Genomic DNA, 26,646 nt, shown 5'->3' on the forward strand with positions numbered 1-26,646 from the left:
CCACTGCACTTGCTGCTTTTGCTTCTTATGCACTCCTTCATGCTTTCTTCTTCCAATCTGCATCATCCATGGCCCTGCCTCTTGGTTGACACCCTCCTCCACCTCCCCCCACTTCTCTATTATTGCCACCGACCTATAGAAAAGATGGATGGATGACCACAATTTGAAAAGGTAGAACGTAGAGGAAACATAGTGTATTCCAAAATTTTTTAGGTGCCACGATTTGTCATTCCAACGATTCCTTGCATTGAAGTTTTTTTTCCTTGCATGCAAAGCTAAGGCCATCCTTGCATCTCACCATTGGCTCGTCTCCTCTTCCCTTGGAAATGCCCATAATGGTAGCTTTCTGGCTCAATTGTCTCGCATTCTGTGTCATTTGTTTTTGTTACAATATTTCTACAGCTCCCAGGCATTCCGCGCTGTCTCGCCCCTCTCAAGTGAAATGGATCACGTCGTGGGTCTGCAGTACAGCTGGGAAAATCTCATTTGGGTTCAATGGATTGTCATTTGTATCGAATCCTGCGATTCAGATGGCGATCATATATGAGAGCGCACGTCATAAACGTCTCTCTATATGAGTCGAGTTGTGCATCCTATTAAATGTTGCGCAACAAATGCACTGCCTGCAAATTCTAAAAATGATTCTCTTGTCTTAAAGGACGCAAGTTGTGTTCGCTTTCTTCTCTTGCAAGGTCTCATTGAAGTTTTTTTCCTTGCATTGTAGTTTTTTTGTGCGGTTTCCAGACGCTGGTGAATGATACTTAGCTACTCAGGTGAAGATAGTTCCCCTTTTGACATATCTCACCTCGCTTCTTGGTGATTTCATATTTGCATCTTCCCGATCGTCATTCCTTTTATAGCTCCCTACGGGATGATTCAAGCCAGCTCTAGGCTAATATTGTGGAGCAGCCTGAATGTGCGTCCTTCATGAGCGCTTTCTTTCACCCCCCGTGAGGTACTAATCCTAAACCGCAACCTACAAAGCTTCAAAGCTTGCGAACGCATTGCAACAGAGGAAAGCTAGCAGAGAAATACCTGGAACTCTCTTTGCAAGGTTGCCTTGTGGGTCGAGTCGCCTTCTCACTTGCTCCTTTCTTGCTACACCTTTTGCAACTTGCGCTTCCTTGTTCACAGCTTCCGCTCCTTTGCTCATAGCCTGAGCTTCTCTCAAGTTCCAATCGTTTCTTGCTTGAGTAGCCTCCATCTGCTTAGCCTCCATCCCTTCTTGCATGTAATGCTTCATTCTTTCTTTTTTCTGTGAGTTGAGAGGAAAGCGCGTTTTCGAGAGCGTGTTTTGAAGCACCAAGTGGCATAGAGAGATTGTGTTTTGAAGCACCACGTGGCATATCCATACAAATGCCACGCGGAACCTCTCCTTAAAGTATAGTATAGAAGTATAGATAGATGTGTGTGTATGTATGTATATGTTTTTCCCAAATTTTCTTAAAATTCCTCGAAGGTAACTCTTAGATTTATAAATGAAACTTTAAATTTTATTGTTTGAAACCTAACTTTTTCAATGTAGAGAGTTTTCCACGTATCTTTAAAGCTTCAGGCAAGAGGGCAAGCTGTTTAAACTTTGGGTGAAGTGGGGGGAACATTTGTTTGGATGGCACAGGAGACGGCACAGCCACGACATGTGGGTGGTAAAAATACGGCCTAAAGAACAGCATTTTGCCATCTGAAGCTCGTAGCCTCGCACAAAATCTACTGCGAGTTCTCTTTTGCTGACGGAAGAACACGACAATGGAAGACGACGAAGACTGACCATGAATCACGGTTAGCAGCTCGAGGAAAGAACTACAAAGAAGAGTGTGAGGCATCGCTCTGCCAGTAGCTATCTCGAGGAGGAGGAGAAGAAGAGTGTGAGGCATCGCTCTGTTAGTACTTAGCTAGCTATCTCGCGCCAGGAGAAGACAAGCTTGCGACACAAGGAGGAGGAGAAGAACCAGCGACAGCAGGAGCAAGAAGAAGAAGAAGAAGCAGCAGCAACGGAGGAGGAAAGAGCACTTCGAAGGCGGGTTGAGGTATTTCAGAAAGAACATCAGCTACGTCGAAGAAGAAGCAAATAGCATGAAAAGATGAAGAGAGGTTGTGGTGCGATGCAGAGACGAGTCGAGATATTTCAGAAAGAAGATCGATCAGCTGCGGTGTGATGCAGAGACGAAGCACCAGGCCGACTACAACGATGATGACGAAGAAGAAGCACCTCCTCTCAGCTCTCAGCTTCTGCGTTCTCATCCTGCTCCATCTCTTTGCAGCAGCAGCAGCTGCTTCGTCCTCGTTCGACATCGATGAAGCCACAATCGCAGATATCCATGCGGCCTTCGCATCAGGAACACTCACCTCCACTCGCCTCGTCCACCTCTACCTCGCCCGCATCGCCGCCCTCAATCCCCGTCTTCACGCTGTCATCGAAGTCAACCCCGACGCTCTGCTTCTCGCTCGTAAGGCGGATCGCGAGAGGAAGAAAGCGGGCCGGCGCGGTCGCCGGGGTCGATCATCCCACCAGCTCGCTGCACTTCATGGCATTCCCGTGCTTTTGAAGGACAACATCGCCACTCTCGATAAGCTCAACACCACTGCTGGCTCCTTCGCTCTGCTTGGCTCCCAGGTGCCACGGGATGCAGCTGTGGTTGCCAGGCTACGCAGAGCTGGAGCCATCATCTTGGGAAAGGCGAATCTCAGTGAATGGGCCAATTTTCGCTCCACCAATTCTTCCAACGGGTGGAGCGCCCGTGGAGGACAGACCAAGGTATCCAACAATCCAAGTTCCTCTACACTCTCATCGTCTAGTTGATCGATTGCATTTCACATGTGTGATTTCTCTCCTCGCGCTTTGCTAGAACCCTTATGTTCTCAGCGCCGATCCTTGCGGTTCCAGCTCTGGCTCAGCTGTGGGTGTGGCAGCAAATCTCGCGTCTGTGTCTCTAGGGACTGAAACCGACGGATCGATCATTTGTCCGGCGTCTCGAAATGCCGTCGTTGGTGTCAAGCCCACCGTTGGTCTTACCAGTAGATCAGGGGTCGTTCCGGTTTCTCACCATCAGGACACCGTGGGGTAGGAATTTTTCAACGCCCAATGCTTCAATTTCCATTCCAGTCCATGCTCTTATGATTGGAACGCTTGTTCCAGCCCTTTGTGCAGAACCGTGACGGATGCTGTCAAGGTTCTGGATGCAATTGTAGGCTTTGATCGATTGGACGCTGCTACAGCCACTGCTTCCCATTTCATCCCGAAAGGAGGATACACGCAGTTTTTAAAAGTGCATGGGCTTCGTGGGAAGCGGCTTGGAATTGTGCGGCATCCATTTTTTTACCTCGAAACGGATCTCAGCGAGCAACCCGCTTTCGACGAGCTTCTCCTCCTCATGAAGTACCCCTCCATCTTCTGTGCATGCTCTGTTGATCATTTTCTTTGCGATTATCATGTAGTTAATTGTCAATACACTATCCTACTTTGGTGCCTCACAGGAAGAAGGGAGCCCAGATTGTTGATAATCTGACTATTGCGACAGTGGATGAGATAACAGCTGGGCAGTTTGAGAAGACAGTTCTTATCACCGATTTCAAGCAAGACCTCCACGAGTACTTGGAGCAGTTAATAGTGTCGCCAGTAAGGACATTAGCAGATGTGATTGCATTTGACAACAAGCATTCTAAGGAGGTTAGATTCTCGACCCCCGGCACGGACACGTCTCATATTTTTGAACGCACCAAAGCCTCACCATGCAATTGTTGTTTTAGAGCAGCGCATCTGCAAGCAGTGTTTGCTCTCTGTCTGGCTTCTTAATTACTCCTGTTTAGTGGGCGTTCTGCTAGGAAGCCAATCTGCAGCAACTGGATCCATATGGTGTCCGAAGGATTTTCTTCTTAAGCTTCATATCCCTCTATCGATCATTGAATTTAGCTTTAAGTATCCATCTTTGCTTTCTTCGCTCGGTTCTTGGATATATTATAATCAAATATCGGACCTTTCGCCCTTCTTGATTTGCAAATCGAATCATAGAGGGTTTCCTCGTGGAAGGGGTTTAGAAGATTGCCCGCACAGTTTGTTTCTAAGGGGTAGAGTCATCTATCTTATCCAAGTGAGTGGTTCAAGCATTGTTCCCTTTTCTATTTCTTCTTCCTTCCAAGTTCCAGATGAGAAACACTATTGTCCCTTCGTGACATCTTCTAAACTCTGCTTATATCCATAGACCCTTTGATTTTTGTTGTGGTACCAGAACGAATCAAGTACTATACTCTTGTAAGCAGTTTGCAACATACATTTCTTTCAATGGGCGTCTCTACTTTATTCAAGAAATCTTATGGGTTTTTGCTGGTTTGTGGTCGGCCAGGAGGAGATTTCTCGGTTCGGGCAGGAAATCTTCTATGAATCTGAGAAGACAAAGGGGTTCGGTTCGAAGGTTTACAGGGAAGCCGTGGAGGGGGATGGTGAACTAACGAAGAAGGGAATCGACAGGCTAATGAAAGAGAGGAAGCTGGATGCGATAGCGGCACCATCGTACACATCGATAACGTCAGTGGCGGCCATAGCTGGATATCCTGGAATCTCTGTGCCGGCAGGGTACACTGAAGGGGTGCCATTTGGCATATGCTTTGTGGGTGAGCGTGGAAGTGAGGGCAGACTTATCGAAATAGCCTACTCGTTAGAGCAAGCCACGCTCATTCGCAAGCCACCCCTTTACTTCACGTAAGGGTTAACTTTGAACCACTCCCTTATCTACAACCTTACTCTTGGCCCAACTCAACCCTTGCTCCTTTGTGCTTAATCTAACTCTATTTAGAATAAAGGTCCCAGTAATTCTAAAGTTGCCATTAGTCAAAGTCTTAGGATATAGAGAGGGATTTCGAGCTTACTCAAATGGATAGCCCTCCCCTTTACAGGTGGTCAGTTGGATATCCTTTACTGAGATTATCTTCCATGTCCTTGCTCCTTTCATCGGCCTTGAACTTGATCTAACTCTAGGTAAGATAGAGGACCAAGTAATTGTACACCCTCTATTGTTTGAATGGATATCCCTCCCCTTCACCTCACCTTAAGAGGTGCTTGGATGGAGCTCCTTCAGTAAGAAATGGCCAAGAATTCATCTTCTGATGTCCAAATTCTTTATAGAAACACCCTTAATTGTGTAAAGTTTATGTACCTATAGAGAAAAATCAACCTCAAAATGAAAACTTCACTAATATTGTCGTACTTATGGTATATATATCTTATGATATCAACAAGTCTATCCACAATGATTGCCACTCACTGTGAGCATACTTGTTTTGGTATCATGTTGTGATCTTGTCATTGTGTGTGTTCGATCCTTGGATTGACTTTGACTTGAGCCTGATTGGCTTGTTGCATCCTTGCTTTGATGTAAAATCTCTCTCTCTCTCTCTCTCTCTCTCTCTCTCTCTCTCTCATATTTCTGTACTTATGTCATTTGTGCGTTTTAACATTAAAGATTTTATATTTTGGACCGCATAAGGTGTAAGACATGTCAATATTGTAAGAGTCAAGAAAGCAAAGAATAGAGTATAGTAAACAAAGCAATAGCTACGACAACCAACTAAGAGAAGAGTTGACCAAGAATTGACCTAGGAGTGATTAGGAAAAAGTGTGCCCTCAACTAGGCACCTTTTTCCATTTTATTAATCCCCTTGGTAATTACATTACAATTGTAAACAAATGTCTGGAGGAACCCTTTACATCAACCCTTCTACAATCTCTTTACATCCATTCTTACATGTACATACATGTCCTACATGTCACGTCTACTCCTTGCTTCTAGCTAAAATTGTGTGCAAATGAAACATCTTCATTCTTGCTATATGTCTTTCGAGAATGAGTACACCTAGTTAAAGAGTACCTGTGACTTGACATGGGCCAACCCATTTTGCCAAAAAAATAGCCAGCCTTACTTTTTATGTAGGAACATGTAACATTACTAGATCTCCTATGTGGAACTCTGTGAAGACATGTCGATTATTGTAGTATCTCCTTTGGTGAGCTTGAGATTTTTGTAGATAGGATGCCACATTTTGCCTTATAAACTCAAGGGCCTCCTGCAAAAACTTGGACCATTGTATTACATCACGATTTTTTTTAAATCCTTGAGTTGATCGGTTGGGAACCTAGGGGGTCTTCCAAACAAAGCTCGAAGGGACTAATCTGGGTTTAGTCCTGCAATGTCGTATTCTAAGCTGCAAGTACATAAGGCAAACAAACATCCCAATTCTTATGCTGAGGATCTACGTACATGGTTGTTAAGGCATTAACAACTTGTGGGGTCAGCATAGATCCCAAGGGGCGCAAGTGGCTGCAACCCTTTTGTCAACGGTTGCAATCGCATACGTTGTATATCCACGGGACCAAGTATTAGTCCTATTCCATTGTCTAGCTTTGTCTTTTGTCTTTTCACTATGCAAAGGGGTGTTGTCAAGTCTACCCCCCCCCCCCACACACACACACACACTTTGCAAATCTCTTTGCATTTGCAAGCGGTTGCATCGTCCATTCATCTTGACAATTGTTTGCATCTAGCAGAACTTAAGGTAGGGCTCACGAGTACTTGTACTCACTTGTTTGTTAAATGAGACGAGGAGGCCACACACTTAGTATAATTATTAGTTAAAGAAGATACTCCAAAAAACTTAGGTAGTTAAACACATTCTTCTTTAGTAGTAAAAAGGGGAGTGTCATCACATTTTAATTTAATAAATTAAGCATATAAATTCTTTTATATATTAAACTATGTATTTATATTTTTACTTATAAAATTAAGATACTTTATAAATAAAAGTAAAAAAATTATATGGTTATTATTTTTATATGATAAATAAAATATTAAGGCCTTTCGTGAAAAGCTGTTTATAAAAAGGAAACCAACAGCGGGCCATTTTGTAGAAATTACTTTGTGGAAACTTTATAGAAGTTGATCTTGGATAAGTCCTGAAGAGGGGAGTCTACCTACCTACCACCATCCAACAAGAAAAATGATAAGAACCATATTTTAACTTAGTTGGGAAGACACATGTCATAAACACCCCTCCCTTGTTATTGGGATCACAATAAAAGGGCTTAACCATAAACTTAAATAGCTCAGTGTAAAATTACTAGTGTGAAAGGATGGGTATTTGTGGAATGGCATGAAACCAAATTGGGTTTAATAAGGGGGGGAGGGGGGGGGGAGGGGTTGTTAAAAAATTGACCAAGTGGTAAAATTTATTCGATCTTGATTAAACCTTATGAGTGTTGAGCAACATGGAGAAGCTATAAGTGAGATTTGGGTTTTAGATTATAGAGGGTAGTTTTGGGAATCTTTAATCAAAGAATTGGCAAGAAAGTGAGATTTCAAGTTATGAGAGAGTAAAAGGGTAAATTAAGATGAGAACAATAGTCAAATAAATGAGATGAAAATTAAAAAATAGAAGTGATAACTACTATGATGGGGTAAGTGTTAGAAGCAAGAAGGAGAAACTAAGTTTTAAGAAATGAGGAAGAAAGTTGATAAAAGGATTTTTAAAGAAAATTAAAGAAAATTTTAACGAAAGAAACTTAAAGAAAGGATAAGGAAGAAAGACATTTAGAATCTAAACACCAATGAGAAAAGGACAGGAAAAGAGAGGGGTGCATTACATCTTCACAAAATGAGAAAAATAAAAGAACAGGGTGTTTTAAATCATTGAAAGATGTAAGGAAAGGGAGTTTAAATCAATTAAAATTGTTAAAAAAAGAAAAGGGGGGGGGTAAATAATTAAAGAAAGGGGGGTTATAAAATATTGAAAAGAAGAAGGGGGAGGGGGGGCATAAATTTAAAAAATAGAAGGACATGGGAGTCCATAGTACGTGGGATGGCGCAAATGAGGGAATGTGTGCAGAGGACAGTGGGCTGGTGGGTTACTACAGAGAAGGTGAGGGTTGTGAGGCACCAAATCCAAGACAGTGAGATGCAATCAAGCTGCATTGGTCCGTGAGTAGAGTCTGGACTCTGTAGATAGGCAAAGCAATTTGTAGTTATTAGACATGCGAGCATAAGGGGTACCTGGTAGTCCAAGACAATCAAATTTAAGCAAATGGTAGACTTTAAGCCGTGCGTACGCAAGTGGAAGGACGAGCAGCGTCAGCATCAATTTTTTGAGTACTGCAACATGGGTTCTGAAATAGGCAGTCTGCAAATTGGGATAGGCAGTAGATAGCAGGGTGTGATAAAGGGCGTATGGGTGACTATGAAGGAGAGTAGGGGGTTTAAATAGTGTAGGTAGTCAGGGGAGAGGGGAGAAGTCGATCATCTAGCATTGTGGTAGTAGGAAGGTCTGGAGATAGAGTAGATGTCGGGGGGTTAGGGTTGGTTAGGGGGTTTTAGGTTTGAGGAGGGTAGCTTAGGTGAGGCTTGTGAGGGTAAGGTAGGGAAGGTAGTGTGACATGAAGTTGGGGGTAATGAAACTTCACGCACCTCTTAGCTTCCTGCTCTTTCCAATCTTAATAATAGGGACCCTTATCACTTGCAAAGAGAGAGGAAGAAAATATTTTCATGCAAAGAAAACCACAACATGTCTTTCTCTTTGCTTCCTTTAGAGAAGAATGAATATGGTAACATCCCGAGTGATGTGTAGTCCAGCATCGGCAGAAGAAAAGGATTCGCAGAGGCCATTATCTCACCAAGCCGGGCCGGCACCAAAGAGAAGAGTGATACGTTGTTGTAAGAAGATCTTTTGGCTCCACATGACATGAACTGATATATATCTAGGGGCTTGAAGGAGCTGATTTGGCTGGATGGGTAAATTCCGGGGAAACATGGCACCTCCTTCATAGAAGCCTCTAGAAATGGCTCAAAATCATTCTACAAATTGCTAGAAAACACAGAGGTCTATAACTTCTACCAAAAGACTGATATCAGAAATTATAGTACATTATAAGGATGTGCCTTGAAGTGAGCTTTGTACTGATATAAGTTTTGTTGAAAACAGATAACTGGTTGAAGAGATATGGACAGTTTACTGAAAGGGGGTAGAAACTCATTGTTTAAGGAGACGACGGGTGGAATGATACACTGTGGTTGATTCAAGGTGAAGAACTGGTGATACACTGGGAGGACTTCGATTTCACTTCTACTCATTGTGCAGTGATCGAGCTACTTGCTGCATCGGAGGTAATTAAAAGGGCGACATTCTTCAAAGGATGGGATGTTCCCCAAGCTTGGGGGGAGATTTGGCGCATCTGCTTATTAATTCCAGTGGATAAGCTTGTCGTAAATGATTTCTTCTCAATCTCGCTACAAAGGTTTCTAGGGCTTGGCTATGGTTGGTAATGTTTCGACCAAGGAATCCCTTTGCACCTAATCAACCCTTTGTGTCTCATTTTGAGCTTCAAGTTGTAATTCTTTTTTGTCTAAAGATAAACTATCAACAAAGGATTGCAATTTTATTTGGTACTGAACATCTTGCTCAAGTGTTGAATTCTCCCCACCCTCTCCTTCTACCTATCTTGGATTATCGAGAAACTTGGGATGTTTGGATTTTAGTCTTGGTGTGATGACATCTTGGCTACTTCAATTTGACGGAGCATACAAACCTCTGACCAAGGCTACTGGTGTGGGTGTGAAGCTCATTTCACCGGGGGGTGAGGTGTATTGTTATGGCGAGTCTACACCTGCAAGTACTTGCAACTAAGCTGAGTACTTGGCACTCATTTTTGGGCTACAAAAGGCACAAGAACATCGCATCAAGCAACTTGAGGTGCAAGGAGATTCTCAATTCGTGTGTGAACAAGTTAGTGGAAGATGGAAGGTGCGGAGCGAAGGCTTGGTTCCATGACATCAACAAGCATTGGAACTATGCCAACAATTTGAAGAGGTAAAAATTCAGCATATCCCTTGAGCTCAAAATATAGTTGCTGATTTCTTGGCATGTGAAGCTTGTACTTCAATCACACATGACGCGAGTGGAAGCACCACCCCAACAAAGCTGCAAGCCACGAAGGAGGGTGATCCTTTGTAAGGAATGCAAAGGTTATGGTCATCACGAAACTAAGTGTTGGGCATATTTGATACGAGTTTACCGACTGCGAAAGATCATCAGAAAGGTCCTCACGGACATTGCTCAAAAGAAGGATGCCAGACCGTACACCCCTTGAAGAAATAGCATGGCAAGAGTTACTCATGGATCGCATGGGTATAGATCATCACACTTCTAGCATCTATTATCCAGCATCCATGGGTCAAACTGAGTAGACCGATGGCCTCTTTTGTAAAACCATGGGAAAAATGGCTACAGGGAATAGAAGCCAGTGGGATCAGAAGGTCACAGAAGCCGTATGGGCTTACAACATCACTCATAAAATGCCTACAGGTCACACTCCTTTTGAGTTGGTGTACGGTACTAAGGCCGTTTTACCACTAGAGATAGAGATTCCAGCTTTGAGATTGGCACAAGAACAAAAGATGATAGAAGATGAACATGTAAAGGCTCGATTGGTGCAACTTGAGAAGCTAGATGAAACCCAACGCCTTGCCCTACATCAAATAGAGATTCAAAAGAATCGACAAAAGGCCCGCTTGGATGCTAAGATTCGCAAGGGATGGGAAAGACACTTTGCTGAGGGGGATGTTATGCTATGCTTTAATAACAAATTGGACCACCAAATGGATAAGAAGTTCCTTCCATTGTGGACCAGTCCATACAAAGTCATCAAGGAACATAGCAATGGGTCTGTACAAGTTCGAGAGCCTCATGTCCACGTGTTCCAATAATATAAGAGAGGCCACATGCCAAGAGTGTGGAAGGCATGTGGAGGAGTGTGGAGTCAAGAGGAATCCTTCTAGAATTCCTATGTGGAATAAGGAGGATGCGGACATATGGAAAAGAGAGGGTCCCTATGGGCTCCATGTGGGAAGACTCTTGACTTTCTCAATATTTTAAGAGTTTTGAGCATCTTTTGATGGGACACATGGCAAGAGTAGCCAAAAAGGACATGGATGGTGACATACGGGCTTATGCGATTGATGGGGAAAGGAATTTACGGGCAGCAATTTTAAATGGGTGAACGAGGGTGACAGAATCTCTATAAAAGGAGCCCTCCTCTCCCTTGTTCATCAATCTCTTCCACCATTAGGCCTCATGTTGTTGTAGCTCTAGTCTCCTCAAGCCTCTTCCATGAGCCTTCTCTCCCTCTTGTAGATATTCTCTTATGTAGACTCTTGAGTCCATCTCTCTCTAGTTTATTCTCTCTCTCTATGAGTAGTCTTGGAGCTTCCGCTCCCTCTTGTATGTATGAAACCTCTTCTTCTCCCTTGTGTTTATAGTATTTTGAGTGTATTTGAGTGGAGTCTTACTCTCATGGCAATGAAAGTCACTTATTATTTTTCTTAAGTCTCCATTCCTATGTTCTTTTCTCTCTCTATTCAAGTCTCTAAAGTAGTTCTTGTTCGGCCACTCACTGTGCACACATGGTCCATCCATTTCCTGAGCCACTATGCAAGCTTCTTCCTCTCTTTTAGGCGAATTCTAGGGGTATTGGATCGTTGATAATTGGGGAGCCTTGAGGGAGTAGTTTACTCAGGCGAAATTAGCATGGGTGGAGGGCAGTTTTTATGATAGTTTGACTCCCTGTTAGTATTTTGCTCATGACTTTCTGCTCATTAGTCCGATTTTGATGAAATTTATATCAACGTGAAGCTCTCTTCGAGTCACATGTTTCTATATGATTAGATCTTGAATCAAATACTACTGTAAAAACTTATGAGTCTCTGTGTTTGATAGTCTATTTTCATGACAGTTTTTACCCCCTTCCAGTAAACTCCACAAGAGAGACTGGTCGAACCTATGAATAGCTTGTTGCAAAGAGACATGGAAAATAATCTAACATATCCAGGTACTGGAGCTTCTCACTACCTAATAGAGAATCACCAAAAAGCTCTTCATTGCATTGGCGTCGTTTAGTGTGCTCCACATCCTCCACATGAACTATCTCTACATGATCTTCTTGTACCACCACCATGTTTCCTCTTGACTCATCCCGATCAGCACCAAGACAAAGACCAAAGGCCACTCCTAATGATGTTATAGCACACCTTCTTATCATTTTCCTGCAAAATCAATTCTCCAGTAATGTGACGCCAAAATTTGATATTTTTATTTGACATTGGTATTGTTTTCTTCTATGTTTGATAAGAGTTTGAGTAGCAAGTGATAGCCTAGTAGCTCTCACTTATTTCTATTTTCTAAGATATTGTATAAGATTGAGAGGATGAGTGGAATGGATCATTGTAAATACCTTGGTATGGGGTGAAAGTTATTTGTGTATGGGATATTATGGGGTTTTTAGAAAATAGGAAGAGAGTCATATAAAGAGGTGGGCTCATGTCCACGTGTTCCAATAATATAAGAGAGGCCACATGCCAAGCGTGTGGAAGGCATGTAGAGGAGTATGGAGTCAAGAGGAATCCTTCTAGAACTCCTATGTGGAATAAGGAGGATGTGGATATATGGAAAAGAGAGGGTCCCTATGGGCTCCATGTGGGAAGACTCTTGACTTTCTCAATATTTTAAGAGTTTTGAGCATCTTTTGATGGGACAAATGGCAAGAGTAGCCAAAAAGGACATGGATGGTGACATACGGGCTTATGCGCTTGATGGGGAAAGGAATCTACAGGCAGCAATTGTAAATGGGTGAACGAGGGTGACAAAATCTCTATAAAAGGAGCCCTCCTCTCCCTTGTTCATCAATCTCTTCCACCATTGGGCCTCATGTTGCTGTAGCTCTAGTCTCCTCAAGCCTCTTCCATGAGCCTTCTCTCCCTCTTGTAGATATTCTCTTATGTAGACTCTTGAGTCCATCTCTCTCTAGTTTATTCTCTCTCTGTGAGTAGTCTTAGAGCTTCCGCTCCCTCTTGTATGTATGAAACCTCTTCTTCTCCCTTGTGGTTATAGTATTTTGAGTGTATTTGAGTGGAGCCTTACTCTCATGGCAATGAAAGTCACTTCTTATCATTTTCCTTAAGTCTCCATTCCTATGTTCTTTTCTCTCTCTATTCAAGTCTCTAAAGTAGTTCTTGTTTGGCCGCTCACTGTACACACATGGTCCATCCATTTTCCGAACCACCATGCAAGCTTCTTCCTCTCTTTTAGATGAATTCTCGGGGTATTGGATCGTTGATAATTGTGAAGCCTTGAGGGAGTAGTTTGCTCAGGCAAAATTAGCATGGGTGGAGGGCAGTTTTTATGATAGTTTGACCCCCTCTTAGTATTTTTCTCATAACTTTCGACTCGTTAGTCCAATTTTCATGAAACTTATATCAATGCAAAGCTCTCTTCAAGTCGCATGTTCTGCTATAATTAGATCTTCAATCAGATACTACTGTAAAAAGTTATGAGTCTTTGTGATTGACAATCTATTTTCATGATAGTTTTTATACCCTTTCAGTAAACTGTCCATATCTCTTCAACTGGTTATCTGATTTCAATGAAACTTATATCAGCGCGAAGCTCTCTTCAGGGCTCATGTTTCTATCTGATTAGATCTTGAATGAGATACTATTGTAAAAAGTTATAAGTCTTGTCATGATAGTTTCTACCTCCTTTTAGTAAACTGTCCATATCTCTTCAATCGGTTATCTATTTTCAACGAAATTTATATCAGTACGAAGCTCTTCAAGGCACATTCTTGTAATGTACTTTAATTTTTTATATCACTTTTTTCGTGGAAGCTATAGACCTCTATGTTTTCTAGCAAATTGTAGAATGATTTTGAGCCATTTCTAGAGGCTTCTATGAAGGAGGTGCCATGTTTCCCCGGAATTTACCCATCCAGCCAAATCAGCCGCTTCAAGCCCCTAGATATATATCAGTTCATGTCATGTGGAGCCGAAAGATCTTCTTCCAACAACGCATCGCTCTTCTCTTTGACGTCGATCGGCTTGGTGAGATAATGGCCTTTGCGGATCCTTTTCTTCTCCTGATGCTGGACTACAACGTCACTTGGGATGTTACCATATTCATTCTTCTCTAAAGGAAGCAAAGAGAAAGACATGTGGTTTTCTTTGCATGAAAATATTTTCTTCATCTCTTTTTGCAAGTGATAAGGGTCCCTATTATTAAGATTAGAAAGAGCAGGAAGCTAAGAGGTGCGTGAAGTTTCATTACGCCCAACTTCATGTCACATTATGTGATGCCAAAATTTGATATTTTTTATTTGGCATTGGTATTGTTTTCTTCTATGTTTGATAAGAGTTTGAGTAGCAAGTGATAGCCTAACGGCTCTCACTTATTTCTATTTTCTAAGATATTGTATGGGATTGAGAGGATGAGTGGAATGGATCATTGTAAATGCCATAGGTATGAATTATAAACCTTGGTATGGGGTGAGAGTTATTTGTCTATGGGATATTATGGGGTTTTTAGAAAATAGGAAGAGTGAGTCATATAAAGAGGTGGGCTCATGTCCACGTGTTCCAATAATATAAGAGAGGCCACATGCCAAGCGTGTGGAAGGCATGTGGAGGAGTATGGAGTCAAGAAGAATCCTTCTAGAATTCCTATGTGGAATAAGGAGGATGTGGACATATGGAAAAGAGAGGGTCCCTATGGGCTCCATGTGGGAAGACTCGACTTTCTCAATATTTTAAGAGTTTTGAGCATCTTTTGATGAGACACATGGCAAGAGTAGCCAAAAAGAACATGGATGGTGACATACGGGCTTATGCGATTGATGGGGAAAAAAATCTACAAGCAGCAATTGTAAATGGGTGAACGAGGGTGACAAAATCTCTATAAAAGGAGCCCTCCTCTCCCTTGTTCATCAATCTCTTCCACCATTAGGCCTCATGTTGCTGTAGCTCTAGTCTCCTCAAGCCTCTTCCATGTGCCTTCCCTCCCTCTTGTAGATATTCTCTTATGTAGACTCTTGAGTCCATCTCTCTCTAGTTTATTCTCTCTCTCTCTATGAGTAGTCTTGGAGCTTCCACTCCCTCTTGTATATATGAAACCTCTTCTTCTCTCTTGTGTTTGTAGTATTTTGAGTGTATTTGAGTGGAGCCTTACTCTCATGGCAATGAAAGTCACTTCTAATCATTTTCCTTAAGTCTCCATTCCTATGTTCTTTTCTCTCTCTATTCAAGTCTCTAAAGTAGTTCTTGTTCGGCTACTCACTGTACACACATGGTCCATCCATTTCCTGAGCCACCATGCAAGCTTTTTCCTCTCTTTTAGGCGAATTCTAGGGGTATTGGATCGTTGATAATTGTGGAGCCTTGAGGGAGTAGTTTGCTCGGGCGAAATTAGCATGGGTGGACAGTTTTTATGATAGTTTGAACCCCTATTAGTGTTTTGCTCATAACTTTTCGCTCGTTATTCCGATTTTGATGAAACTTATATCAACGTGAAGCTCTCTTCAATCACATGTTCCTATACGATTATTAGATACTATTGTAAAAAGTTTTGAGTCTCTGTGTTTGACAGTCTGTCCTCATGACAGTTTATTTTTTTTTTTTCCCAAGAAAGAGACTTCTATTAAGTAAGAGAAAAAACCCGCGAGAGCAAGCACAAAGCGGAATACATCATGAAATCATGAGGATAAATAAAAAACTCCCTCAGAGTGAGGTGGAAAACGACCAAGGCTGAGGCTGAAAGTGCCACCTCAACCCTGTAGTAGTCTCAGAGAAGAAAGGAGAATCCTTCCATTCCCTGAAGAAAGAAGCCCTCCTAGCTGAGGCTGCACGGGATTCTCCCTGCATACCCGTCCATACGGCCATCAAAGTATATACGGTGTCTATCCAAATACTAGCCAATGTGTGCAAGGGATGAACTTGAGTACCCTCCAAAGCCTCTGTGCATCTGGCTCTCCAAATATGCCAAGATGCTATGCTCGCTAGAATCTCCCAAGAAGTATCCACAGAGGCATGTACAGCTGTAAAAGGAAGGTGCGGTACCACATCCAACGAACAAGACTCAGTTCGATGACGTCGAACCAAAATGGCCCGAGAGGAGTCAAATCTCTCATAGAATACCTGAGGCCCTATAAGAGAAAGCCAAGCCACTGAGCCCCATATCATAAAAAATGGGAAGTGGGCAAAGTGACTGAAAATCCTGGCTACCCCCATCCAAATCATCCTCGCCTATCTGCAATCCCATAAGCAATGCTGAATAGTCTCTGAAGCAGAGAGGCATCGAGGGCAAGTAGGGTCGGCTACGCGAACCTAGACCTCCAAAGGTTCACTGCAATCCCACCATGGATAGAAAGCCAAAAGAAGATAGTGATCTTTCTATTCATATGGGATTTCGAGAGTCTCCTCCAAAAGCACCTCTGCAGATCTGCAGTGATATCAAATGTCTCCCAATGAGGAACTCTGGAAGGTCTCCAACCTCTACTACTGAGCTGATATCTCGTGGCATTACTGACCGTGTAACGAAAGAAGGGGATGCTCTTCTCTCGATGCCTTGCGTCAATCCACTCCCACTCTCCGAGGTCCCACTGCAAATACCTGATGGGAACTCCCCCATAGAGCCAGAGCCTCCAAGACCCAGTGGAGAGTAGCCCGGGGTCTGGGTCTAGGAACCACTCTGAAATCCTAGACACTAAAAACTAAACACCCTCCTGTGCATCTCTAAAGGCCAATGCAGAACACCGCCTCTCGTAAAAGTACCTGCCCAAGTGGAGGAAGTGAGTGGCATATCATCTGTGTCTTCCCAAACCTCTGAAAGGGTTGCCTCAATCTGCAAGATCCTCCCTGCACTCCCTCTGAGATGTCCTGTCAACCTTGATTTGGTCTCCTCTGAAAGCTTGCGGAAAGCTTTCCAAGACCCCATAGATGATGCAGGTCCCCTCTCCCACCTGGACCACTGCATGTAGAGTGAGACACCCAGTGGTCTACCATGATCATCTAAAATACTGTCATTCCACATGATGGGTTGCCTATCAATCTCTTTCCGAGAGGAAGGAGGAATCCTCCGAAGAGTGCTTCTGAAACTGGCCCAAGCTTTCAGAATGGCAACCATGAGAGGGGAAGAAGGTGATTTGAGGTGTGCTGTGGTGAAGATCTACCTAACACTGCTCATCCAGTCTCCTCCTGAAGAAGGTGTGCACCTCTGTATGCTGCTAATATGTCCTTCCACGGTTCCTGCCTTGGCATACGTCCCCGCACCACCATCTTGCAAAGTAAAGCTCTGCACTGTAAATCTAGATCAATAATATTGAGACCCCTTTCCTGTGTAGGGAGGATGAGGGTCTCCCAAGCCACCCTGGCTAAGGCATCTGTTGTGCCATCAAGCCCACTCCAGAGAAAATTTCTGATCGGTCTTCTTAGCTGAATGATGTAGTCCCTAGAATGGCACCAGCATGAACAAACAAACCAGGCCATGGCCAAGAGGACCTGGTTGACCACCACAACTCTAGAGGCAAGATCCAGCTTGGCTGGGCTCCAAAAAAGAAGCTTCTTCCTGATGCTCTCCAAAACGGGAGCAAACTGTTGCGTGGTAGAAATATCCTGGCAGCCCAAATACCTGATAGGCTCACCCCTCTGAACCCAAGTGAATCCTATGTCAAGCCCCCAAACTAGAGTGTCCTCATCACTGATCCAAAAGCCATTGGATTTATGCCAATTTATCTGCGCCCTTGCCGCCAAGCAAAATAAATCCAATGCTGTCTTGAAAGAAGTGAGTGTCTGTGGAGTGGCATCCAAGTAAACTGCTGTGTCATCTGCCAACTCACTGTCAAGTAGCTCCTCTTCCCTTCTGATGGGAAGTCTCAGCCCAAAGATGTCAGCTTGAGATCTAACATAGATACTCATAGCTTTGGCCACGAACAAAAAACGGAAAGGAGCAAGGGGGCATCCCTGACGGACTGATCTCGAAATCTGAAATCTCTCACCCCTTACCCCACCAATAAGTACCTGGCTGTGGGCTGATCTGTACAAAGAGGAAACACCTTTGATCCAAGCACTAGTAAAGCCAAAGCGTAGAAGGGTGCCCTCCAAAAAACCCCAATCTACTCTGTCATAAGCTTTCTCAAAATCCAAAAGTAGAATGGCAAGATTCTGGCCACTCTGCATGGCCCACTCTGAAGCTTCCCAGAAAGAGAAAATGTTATCAAAAGCTTCTGCCATGCACAAATCCCGTCTGGGTCATGAATAAGATCAGGGAGAAGGTCTGCAATCGGAGGCTGATAGCCTTTGGCCAGAATCTTGTAACAAGTCCCCAGAATTATGATAGGCCTCCACTGGGACACTAAATTTCTGCAACCTCCTTTTGGGATAAGGTGGATGAGACCCTCTGTAAGCGACCCAGGCATCTCGCCAGAGTCCCAAATGGCCTGCAGGGCTGAAGTAATATAGTCTCCAATCATATCCCAAAATGCAATGAAAAAAGATGGGGTGAGGCCATCCGAACCTGGGCACTTGCCCTTGTGAAGGGCTGAAAGTGCAGTCCTGTGTGCTGGTGAAAGGTGCATCGAGTAGAACATGCATATCCGGATTCACCCACACAGGGATGCTCTGCCAAATAGCCTGTCTAGCATCCTCTCTATCATGCATCTCAGGATCAGCAATAAGAAGGGTGGCATAGAAATCTGAAGCTATGCGTAAGACATCATCAGGCTCTGTCTGTAAAACCCCATGTGAGTCAATAAGCTGGGATATACACTCTCTCTACTATGTCTAGGGCCAAGAGTAGAGAAAAAGTGTTTATTGACTCTACAACCCATCTGAATCCAGAAGGACTCCCATGCATGAAAGGCATACTCTGCTCTCTGATCAAGCAATAACTGTTGATGAGCCCTTGCTTTAGCAAGGCGCTCCTGAATCCAAGCATCTGAAGGCCGTTTTTGCTCTTCCCTCTACAAAGTTGCCAACTGCTAGCGAACATCAATCTCACGTCTGAGAATATCTCGTCTCCTGGTACAAGCAACTGAGCGGTAGAAGTCGCTAATACCAGAAAGGGCAGCGGCTACATGTGATGGATATGGCTGCCCACCCTGGACATGAGAAACCCATATCTGCAGGGCTGCCTCTGTAAGGTCCTCCTCTGTGTAAAAGGCATCTGGAATCTTGATGCTGGCAGACCGGCCTCTCAAGTGAGGCTCTGAGATAGCCAGCACAACAGGAAAGTGGTCTGAAGTGGAAACCCCAGCAGCAATGCATACCAATCCACCTTTGTCTAGTGCCCAATCATGTACATAGAATCTGTCAATGCGTGCATGAATAGGCATCTGATGCCTCCTGTTCAACCAAGAGAACAGGAGGGACTGTGGCTGAATAAGAAAGGCATCATCCCACCAAGTATCTCTGCCACAGAAGTGAAAAAGGAAGGCATCCCAAGCTGCTCTCTCCAAAGAGTGAAGTCCGCCTTCTCTACCTCCTTTTTTGTCTGACGGTAACTCGACCATGTTAAAGTCACCTCCAATCACCCATGAATCCACAAAGGGGGCCCAAGAGAGCAAATTCTTCCACATAAGGACACGTTCCCCTCTAATGTTGGAGGCATACAGGTTAAGGAAACAAACCTTACACCCTCCAATCAAAAGAATAATCCACTGAGCTCTAGAGGGAATAATGACTCCATGTCCAACAACTAAGGGGAGAACCAACTGTGAAACTAAAATAGAAGTGCCCCCTCTGGTGCCCAAGGCAGGCGACCAAAAAGTATGGCCAGAAAGCAACTTGCCTAATCTCTAGAATCCAATTTGTGCTCTTGAATAAATAAGATATCAATGGAACCCCAATAACACCTGGATGAAGCTCAGCTGTCTACGGTGGTGATGTCGGATGCCACCTAGGCCCTGTATGTTCCAACTAATAATCCTCATCGACGGGAGGATGTAGAGTGGAATACCTTACCCGACCTAGTGGCGGAAACAAACCCCTCAACAAGGGAAGACCTCCTGCTCGAGGAGGGAGGAATGGAACCAAGTGGCGGAAAATCAACAGGGGAAAGAACCCTGCCACCTGAAGAAGAAGCCCTGTCAACAGGAAACCCAATCACTGGCTCCCCAAAAGTAGCGGGCACAAACTCCTCCTCTGGGAAATCTGAACCATCTGCCAGGGCTGAAAACGAGTTCTTGTGAAGCAAGCCAGACACCGGAGTGCGAAGGATCCCTTCTGAGGGAAGAGGATCAATTGTGTAAACCATCCCCTTCCCCCTATCCAAGGGAGAAAGTGAGTACTGCTCTCTATCCTGTGTCTGCCCAGCCGTGTCTGCCCAGCCGCGGAGACCTCTACTGCCTCAAGAAGAGCGTCTGGCACCGCTGGATCTAGGGAAGAAGCTGTAGTGTCTCGGACTGTGCGAGGTGAGACTGGAGGGACAGCTCGAGGTGAAGCAGAGTCCACTAATGTACCCTCGTGAACTGAAGGAGGGATCTGCACACGTGCCGGAACCCATTGGAGAGCGTCGCATGCCCCTGAGGTAGGTGGGGTTCGAGGAGCAGGTGATGGACCTGTACCACCCCCCTGTCGAGGCCGAGGAGCAAGTGCTGGACCTGTACCACCACCATCCTGAGGAGGACCGCCATCCGAAGGTCGAGGAGCAGGTGCTAGACCTGTACCACCCCTCTGTCGAGGCCGCGGAGCAAGTTCGGACCTGTACCACCCCCCTATCCCCCCTGTCGAGGCCATGGGGCGGTAGCTGTACCAGAGGGCTTCTTAGGCCTTTTCTTCTTCCTGGGGCAATCCCTGGCAAAGTGTCCAATGGTCCTGCATATCCTGCACTGGTCCTGTCTGCCTGAAATCTCTACTCTCTAGCGAAAAAAGGAACCATCCGGGCGCTGGATCATAACATGATCCATCTTGAGGTTAGGATCCTTACAGAGGACCCTAACTCTAGGTACTCCATCAGCCTTGGTTGCCTCTGCTGCAGTCAATGGCAACCCAGGGAGGGGTGGGATCTCAGCAATTGTGCCAAAATGCTCCCCAATAATAGAAAGAAGTCGATGGTAAACCTAGGGAAGCTCGGGGAATTCGATGAAGAGCGAAAAGATTTCCTTATCTACCTCCACTAGGTCGAAACCAATATGAAAGGCTTCAAAGAAGATCCTCCTGTGTCCCAGGTGTAAAAACTCAACTTTGAGCACAGTGCTCGCAGCCTCTGAAGTGTCAAAAACAACCTAGAAAAAACCTCATCCCAGAAGACGAACATCTAACAATCGTGGAGTGAGGTCTGGGGGGAGAGCCGCAAGCATCCAGTCTCTGGCTTGGGACCTGGAGGGGTGAGACCCAAAGATGCATGCTAGCAACGTGGTAGAGCATTCAATCTCTACATCCTTCTTGAGCTGCTGCAACTCGTTTTTAGAAAAGGTAATAGTTTTCGCGGCCGGTGGAGGTGGAGTAGGATTGGCTGACGGAGTATCCATCGCCAATCGAGGTGAGGAGGCCGACTTTGACAATTTGGAGGCTCCTTCTGCTCCAAAAAATGCAGTGGGACCTCGGAGAGTGGGAGTGGATTGACGCAGGGCATCGAGAGAAGAGCATCCCCTTCTTTCGTTACACGGTCAATAATGCCAGGAGATATCAGCTCGGTAGTAGAGGTTGGAGACCTTCCAGAGTTCCTCATTCGGAGACTTTTGATATCACTGCGGATCTGTAGAGGTGCTTCTGAAGGAGACTTTGGAAATCGCACAGGAATAGAAAGATCGCTATCTTCTTTTGGCTTTCTATCCATGGTGGGATTACAGTGAACCTTTGGAGGTCCAGGTTCAGAGCCGACCCTACTTGCCCTCGATGCCTTTCTGCTTCGGAGACTATTCAGCATTGCTTATGGGATTGCAGACAGGCAAGGATGATTTGGATGGGGGTAGCCAGGATTTTCAGTCACTTTGCCCACTCCCCATTTTTTATGACATGGGGCTCAGTGGCTTGGCTTTCTCTTACAGGACCTCAGGTTTTCTATGAGAGAGTTGACTCCTCTCGGGCCATTTCGGTTCGACGTCATCGGACTGAGTCCTGTTCGTTGGATGTGGTACCACACCTTCCTTTTACAACTGTACATGCCTCTGTAGATACTTCTTGGGAGATTCTAGCGAGCATAGCATCCTGGCATATCTAGAGAGCCAGATGCACAGAGGCTTTGGAGGGTACTCATGTTCATCCCTCGCACACATTGGCTAGTATCTGGACAGACAATATCTGGACAGACACCGTACATACTTTGATGGCCGTATGGAGGGGTATGCAGGGAGACTCCCGTGCAGCCTCAGCTAGGAGGGCTTCTTTCTTCAGGGAATGGAAGGATTCTCCTTTCTTCTCTGGGACTACTACAGGGTTGAGGTGGCACTTTCAGCCTCAGCCTTGGTTGTTTTCCACCTCACTCTGAGGGGGTTTTTTTATTTATCCTTATGATTTCATGATGTATTCCGCTTTGAGCTTGCTCTCGCGGGTTTTTTCTCTTACTTAATAGAAGTCTTTTTCTTGGAAAAAAAAAAATGCTGCGGGAGATAGGGGGGTAGAAAACAGGGAAAGGAGGTGAGGAGGGAGCGGGGGAAGGGGCGAGGAGGGGAGGGGTAAAGGGGAGAGGCTGAGAGGCTGAAGGGGAGGGGGCAGGCTGAGAGGGAGGGAGGGGGCAGGCTAGGGAGAGGAGAGGGAGAGGAAGGAGAGGCAGGAAGGGGGCGGGCTGAGAGGTAGGGAGGGGGCGGTCTGAGAGGGAGAGGAGAGGGAGAGGAAGGAGAGGGAGGGGCAGGGAGGGGCAGGGAGGGGGCGGTGCAGGCTGAGAGGGAGAGGAGAGGGAGAGGAAGGGGCGGGCTGAGAGGCAGGGAGGGGGCAGAGGAGCAGGCAGGGAGGGGGCGGAGGAGCAGGCTGAGAGGGGGAGGAGAGGGAGCAGGGGCTGAAGGGAAGGGGGAGGAGAGGGAGAGGAGGGGGCGGGCTGAGAGGCAGGGAGGGGGCGGAGAGAGGCAGGGAGGGGGCGGAGGAGCAGGCTGAGAGGGGGAGGAGAGGGAGCGGGGCTGGAAGGGGGCGGGCTGAAGGGGAGGAGGAGAAGGGAGGGAGGGGCTGAGGGCAAGGGAGAGAGGAAGGGACGGGCTGAGGGAGAGGGTGCAGCAAGGGAGCGGGGAGGAGTAGCAGCTCACCTTCGTTTATGAATATCAGGCGAGGATGATTTGGATGGGGGTAGCCAAGATTTTCAGTCAGCCAGGATTTTCAGTCACTTTGCCCACTCCCCATTCTTTATGACATGGGGCTCTGTGGCTTGGCTTTCTCTTACAGGGCCTCAGGTATTCTATGAGAGACTTGACTCCTCTCGGGCCATTTTGGTTTGACGTCATCAAATTGAGTCCTGTTTGTTGGATGTGGTACCACACCTTCCTTTTACAGTTGTACATGCATCTGTGGATACTTCTTGGGAGATTCTAGTGAGCATAGCATCCTAGCATATCTGGTGAGCCAGATGCACAGAGGCTTTGGAGGGTACTCAGGTTCATCCCTCGCACACTTTGGCTAGTATCTGGACAGACACCGTTTATACTTTGATGGCTGTATGGATGAGTATGCAGGGAGACTCCCGTGCAGCCTCAGCTAGGAGGGCTTCTTTCTTCAAGGAATGGAAAGATTCTCCTTTCTTCTCTGAGACTCCTACAGGGTTGAGGTGGCACTTTCAGCCTTAGCCTTGGTTGTTTTCCACCTCAGTTTGGGGGGTTTTATTTATCCTCATGATTTCATGATGTATTTCACTTTGAGCTTGCTCTCGCAGGTTTTTTCTCTTACTTAATAGAAGTCTCTTTCTTGGGGGGGAAAAAAAAAACTCACAGATATAAAGCTTGATGTTGAATGATGTATCTAACTCAAGATAAGTACAACACTATATAGTGTGATACTAGACTCTAGAAAGCCATAGTGTATATTGTAGGAACAAAGTGGAGACAGGTTGTGAACACAAGTGAGCAAGAGTGCACACATAAGAAAGCTCCAATAGAAATGTTCAAATGAAACAATACAAGTACTTCGTATATATGGTACCCAAGTACTACTGGTCAACCATAGGGTTGACTTTATGCCTACAACACCATATCTTTGTAATCTCTTACAAACCCCCCCTCAAAGATATGGCTGAAAGTACCCTAGAAAAATCTCAAGTGTACCATGCAGTACCTAAAGTACCATGTTTACATAAATTCATCCAGATGGATATGCAACCCATGGGAGTACATGAAAACAATGTCATTGTGAATCACTTCACAACCCCCCTTGACATTGTGAGAATGTCTCTGATTCCCAAGCCATGTTGATGTCGTAAGAAAAGATCTGTTGACAGGGCTTTGGTGAAGATATCCGCCACATTGTCCTCAGATGGACAATAGATGAGATCAGTGAACCCATCAGAAATACAATCCAATACATAATGATAATGATTTTCAATGTGTTTCATGCGAGCATGAAAGACAGGATTGTTGGCTATGGCAATGCAACTTTGCTTGTCACAAAAGATAGAGTTTGCTTCGCCATCCTATGCATGATGCAAGTCATGCAAAAGCTTCGTAAACCACATTAACTCTGTAGTGGCTGAATTTGCAGCTTTGTACTCTACTTCACTGGAGGAAAGAGAGACTCGCTCCTGCTTCTTACTGAGCCATGAGATACAGGCTGAACCCAATGAGAAGCAATAGCCAATAGTGGACCGTCTGTTGTCAATGTCACCTGACCAATCTGAGTCGGTGAAACGACTCAATGCTAGATCACAATCTGAAGCATAATGCAAGCCAAGAGAGAGAGTGCCATGGACATATCTAAGAACCCTATTTACTGCATTCCAATGTGTGATCGTGGGACAATGCATGAACTGGCTCAAAATCCCTGTGGCATAGGCAATATCAGGCCGTGTGGAGCATAGATATATCAAACTGCCAACCAACCGCTTGTACAGAGTGCCATCAAACTTTTCAGTAGCATCATGCTTACTCAGCTTGAGTCCCTTTTCCAATGGAGTAGCCACAAGCTTACAGTTCTCCATTTTAAATTTCTACAACAACCCCTTCGAATACTTTGTCTGTCACATAGAAATCCCATCATGGGTCTACCAAAACTCAATGCGAAGACAATAATGCAATAGGCCCAAATCTGTCATGTCAAAGTTGTGACATAAAGCAGACTGCACTGCTGTAATTTGCTGCAAATCACTGCCAGTGAGTATGATGTCATCCACATATAGTACCAACATGACCAATTCTGATTTTTGCTGCAAAACATACAGATTTGGCTCTGTATGAGTGTTTACAAAGCCCTGGGACAGCAAAAACTGATGTATCTTTTGATACCACGCACGAGGTGCTTGCTTCAGCCCATATAGAGCCTTCCTGAGCTTGCATACCACTTGCTCTTGTCCCTTCACCTCAAAACCTTGGGGCTGATGTACATAGACCTCCTCTTTAAGATCCCCATTGAGGAAAGCGGTCTTGACATCCATCTGGTACACTAACCAACCATAAAACACAGCAAGAGAGATGACAGAACGAATGGTGATCATCTTGGCCACTGGAGCAAAAGTCTCCTCATAATCTAGCAACCAAACGGGCTTTGTATTTCTCAACTGTGCCATCTGAATGGTATATTTCACCTTATAAATCCATTTCATGTCAACCACATTTTTCCCAATGGGTGCATCAAGCAAGTCCCATGTGGCATTCTTCTCAATGGATTTAATCTCAGCTTCCATAGCTTTCTGCCATGCCGGATTACACTGAGCATCCTTGAAGTTCTGAGGCTCATTTTCAGCTTCGCAAGATGGTGGTGCGGGGACTTATGCCAGGGCAGCAACCGTGGAAGGCCTTTCTTATTAGCAACATACGGAGGTGCACACCTTCTTCAGGAGGAGACTGGATGAGCAGTATTAGGTGCATCTTCACCACAGCACACCTCAGATCACCTTCGTCCCCTCTCATGGTTGCCATTCTAAAAGCATGGGCTAGTTTCAGGAGCACTCTTCGGAGGATTCCTCCTTCCTCTTGTGAAGAGATTGATAGGCAACCCATCATGTGGAATGACAGTATTTTAGATGATCATGGCAGACCACTTGGTGCCTCACTCTACATGCAGTGGTCCAGGTGGGAGAGGGAAAAAGTGGTTCCTCGACCCAGACCCCCGGCTACTCTCCACCGGGTCTTGGAGGCTTTGGCTCTACGGGGGAGTTTCCATTAGGTATTTGCAGTGGGACCCTAGAGAGTGGGAGAAGATTGACGCAGGGCATTGAGAGAAGAGCATCTCCTTCTTTCGTTACACGGTCAGTAATGCCAGGAGATTTCAGCTCAGTAGTAGAGGTTGGAGACCTTCCAGAGTTCCTCATTGGGAGATATTTGATATCACTGCGGATCTGCAAAGGTGCTTCTAGAGGAGACTCTGGAAATCCCACAGGAATAGAAAGATCACTCTATTCTTTTGGCTTTCTATCCATGGTGGGATAGCAGTGAACCTTTGGAGATCCAGGTTCGGAGCCGACCCTACTTGCCCGGAGACTACGCAGCATTGTTTATGGGATTGCAAACAGGCGAGGATGATTTGGATGGGAGTAGCCAAGATTTTCAGTCACTTTGCCCACTCCGCATTCTTTATGACATGGGGCTCTGTGGCTTGGCTTTCTCTTACACGGCCTCAGGTATTTTATGAGAGACTTGGCTCCTCTCGGGCCATTTTGGTTCGACGTCATCAGATTGAGTCCTGTTCGTTGGATGTGGTACCACACCTGCCTTTTACA

The 26,646-nt window shown here is 45.1% G+C and overlaps 1 protein-coding gene across 5 annotated transcripts; it reads left to right on the plus strand.

The window, feature by feature from the left end:
• Positions 1–1,568: 1,568 nt before the first annotated feature.
• On the plus strand, positions 1,569–5,178 carry LOC147905509 (putative amidase At4g34880). 5 transcript variants are annotated; one of them, XR_015540809.1, is made up of 6 exons: positions 1,569–2,755; positions 2,847–3,061; positions 3,137–3,376; positions 3,475–3,667; positions 3,823–4,088; positions 4,341–4,479. XR_015540809.1 is itself a non-coding variant. In XM_087373007.1 (5 exons), exons 1-5 carry the CDS (start codon positions 2,156–2,158, stop codon positions 3,988–3,990), a joined length of 1,416 nt encoding a protein of 471 aa, XP_087229133.1. In that variant the 5' UTR covers positions 1,569–2,155; the 3' UTR covers positions 3,991–4,299. The 5 variants fall into 5 exon arrangements, 4 of the variants coding, with proteins under 4 accessions (XP_087229133.1, XP_087229124.1, XP_087229145.1 ...); XM_087373007.1 differs by lacking the exon at positions 4,341–4,479 and having other exon boundaries at positions 3,823–4,299; XM_087372998.1 differs by lacking the exon at positions 3,823–4,088 and having other exon boundaries at positions 1,570–2,755; positions 3,149–3,376; positions 4,341–5,178.
• Positions 5,179–26,646: the final 21,468 nt, after the last annotated feature.

The sequence above is a fragment of the Dipteris shenzhenensis genome, chromosome 1, assembly GCF_047967505.1.
Source record: "Dipteris shenzhenensis isolate YYH24624 ecotype China chromosome 1, Dip_SZ_1.0, whole genome shotgun sequence".
Taxonomy (NCBI): domain Eukaryota; kingdom Viridiplantae; phylum Streptophyta; class Polypodiopsida; order Gleicheniales; family Dipteridaceae; genus Dipteris; species Dipteris shenzhenensis.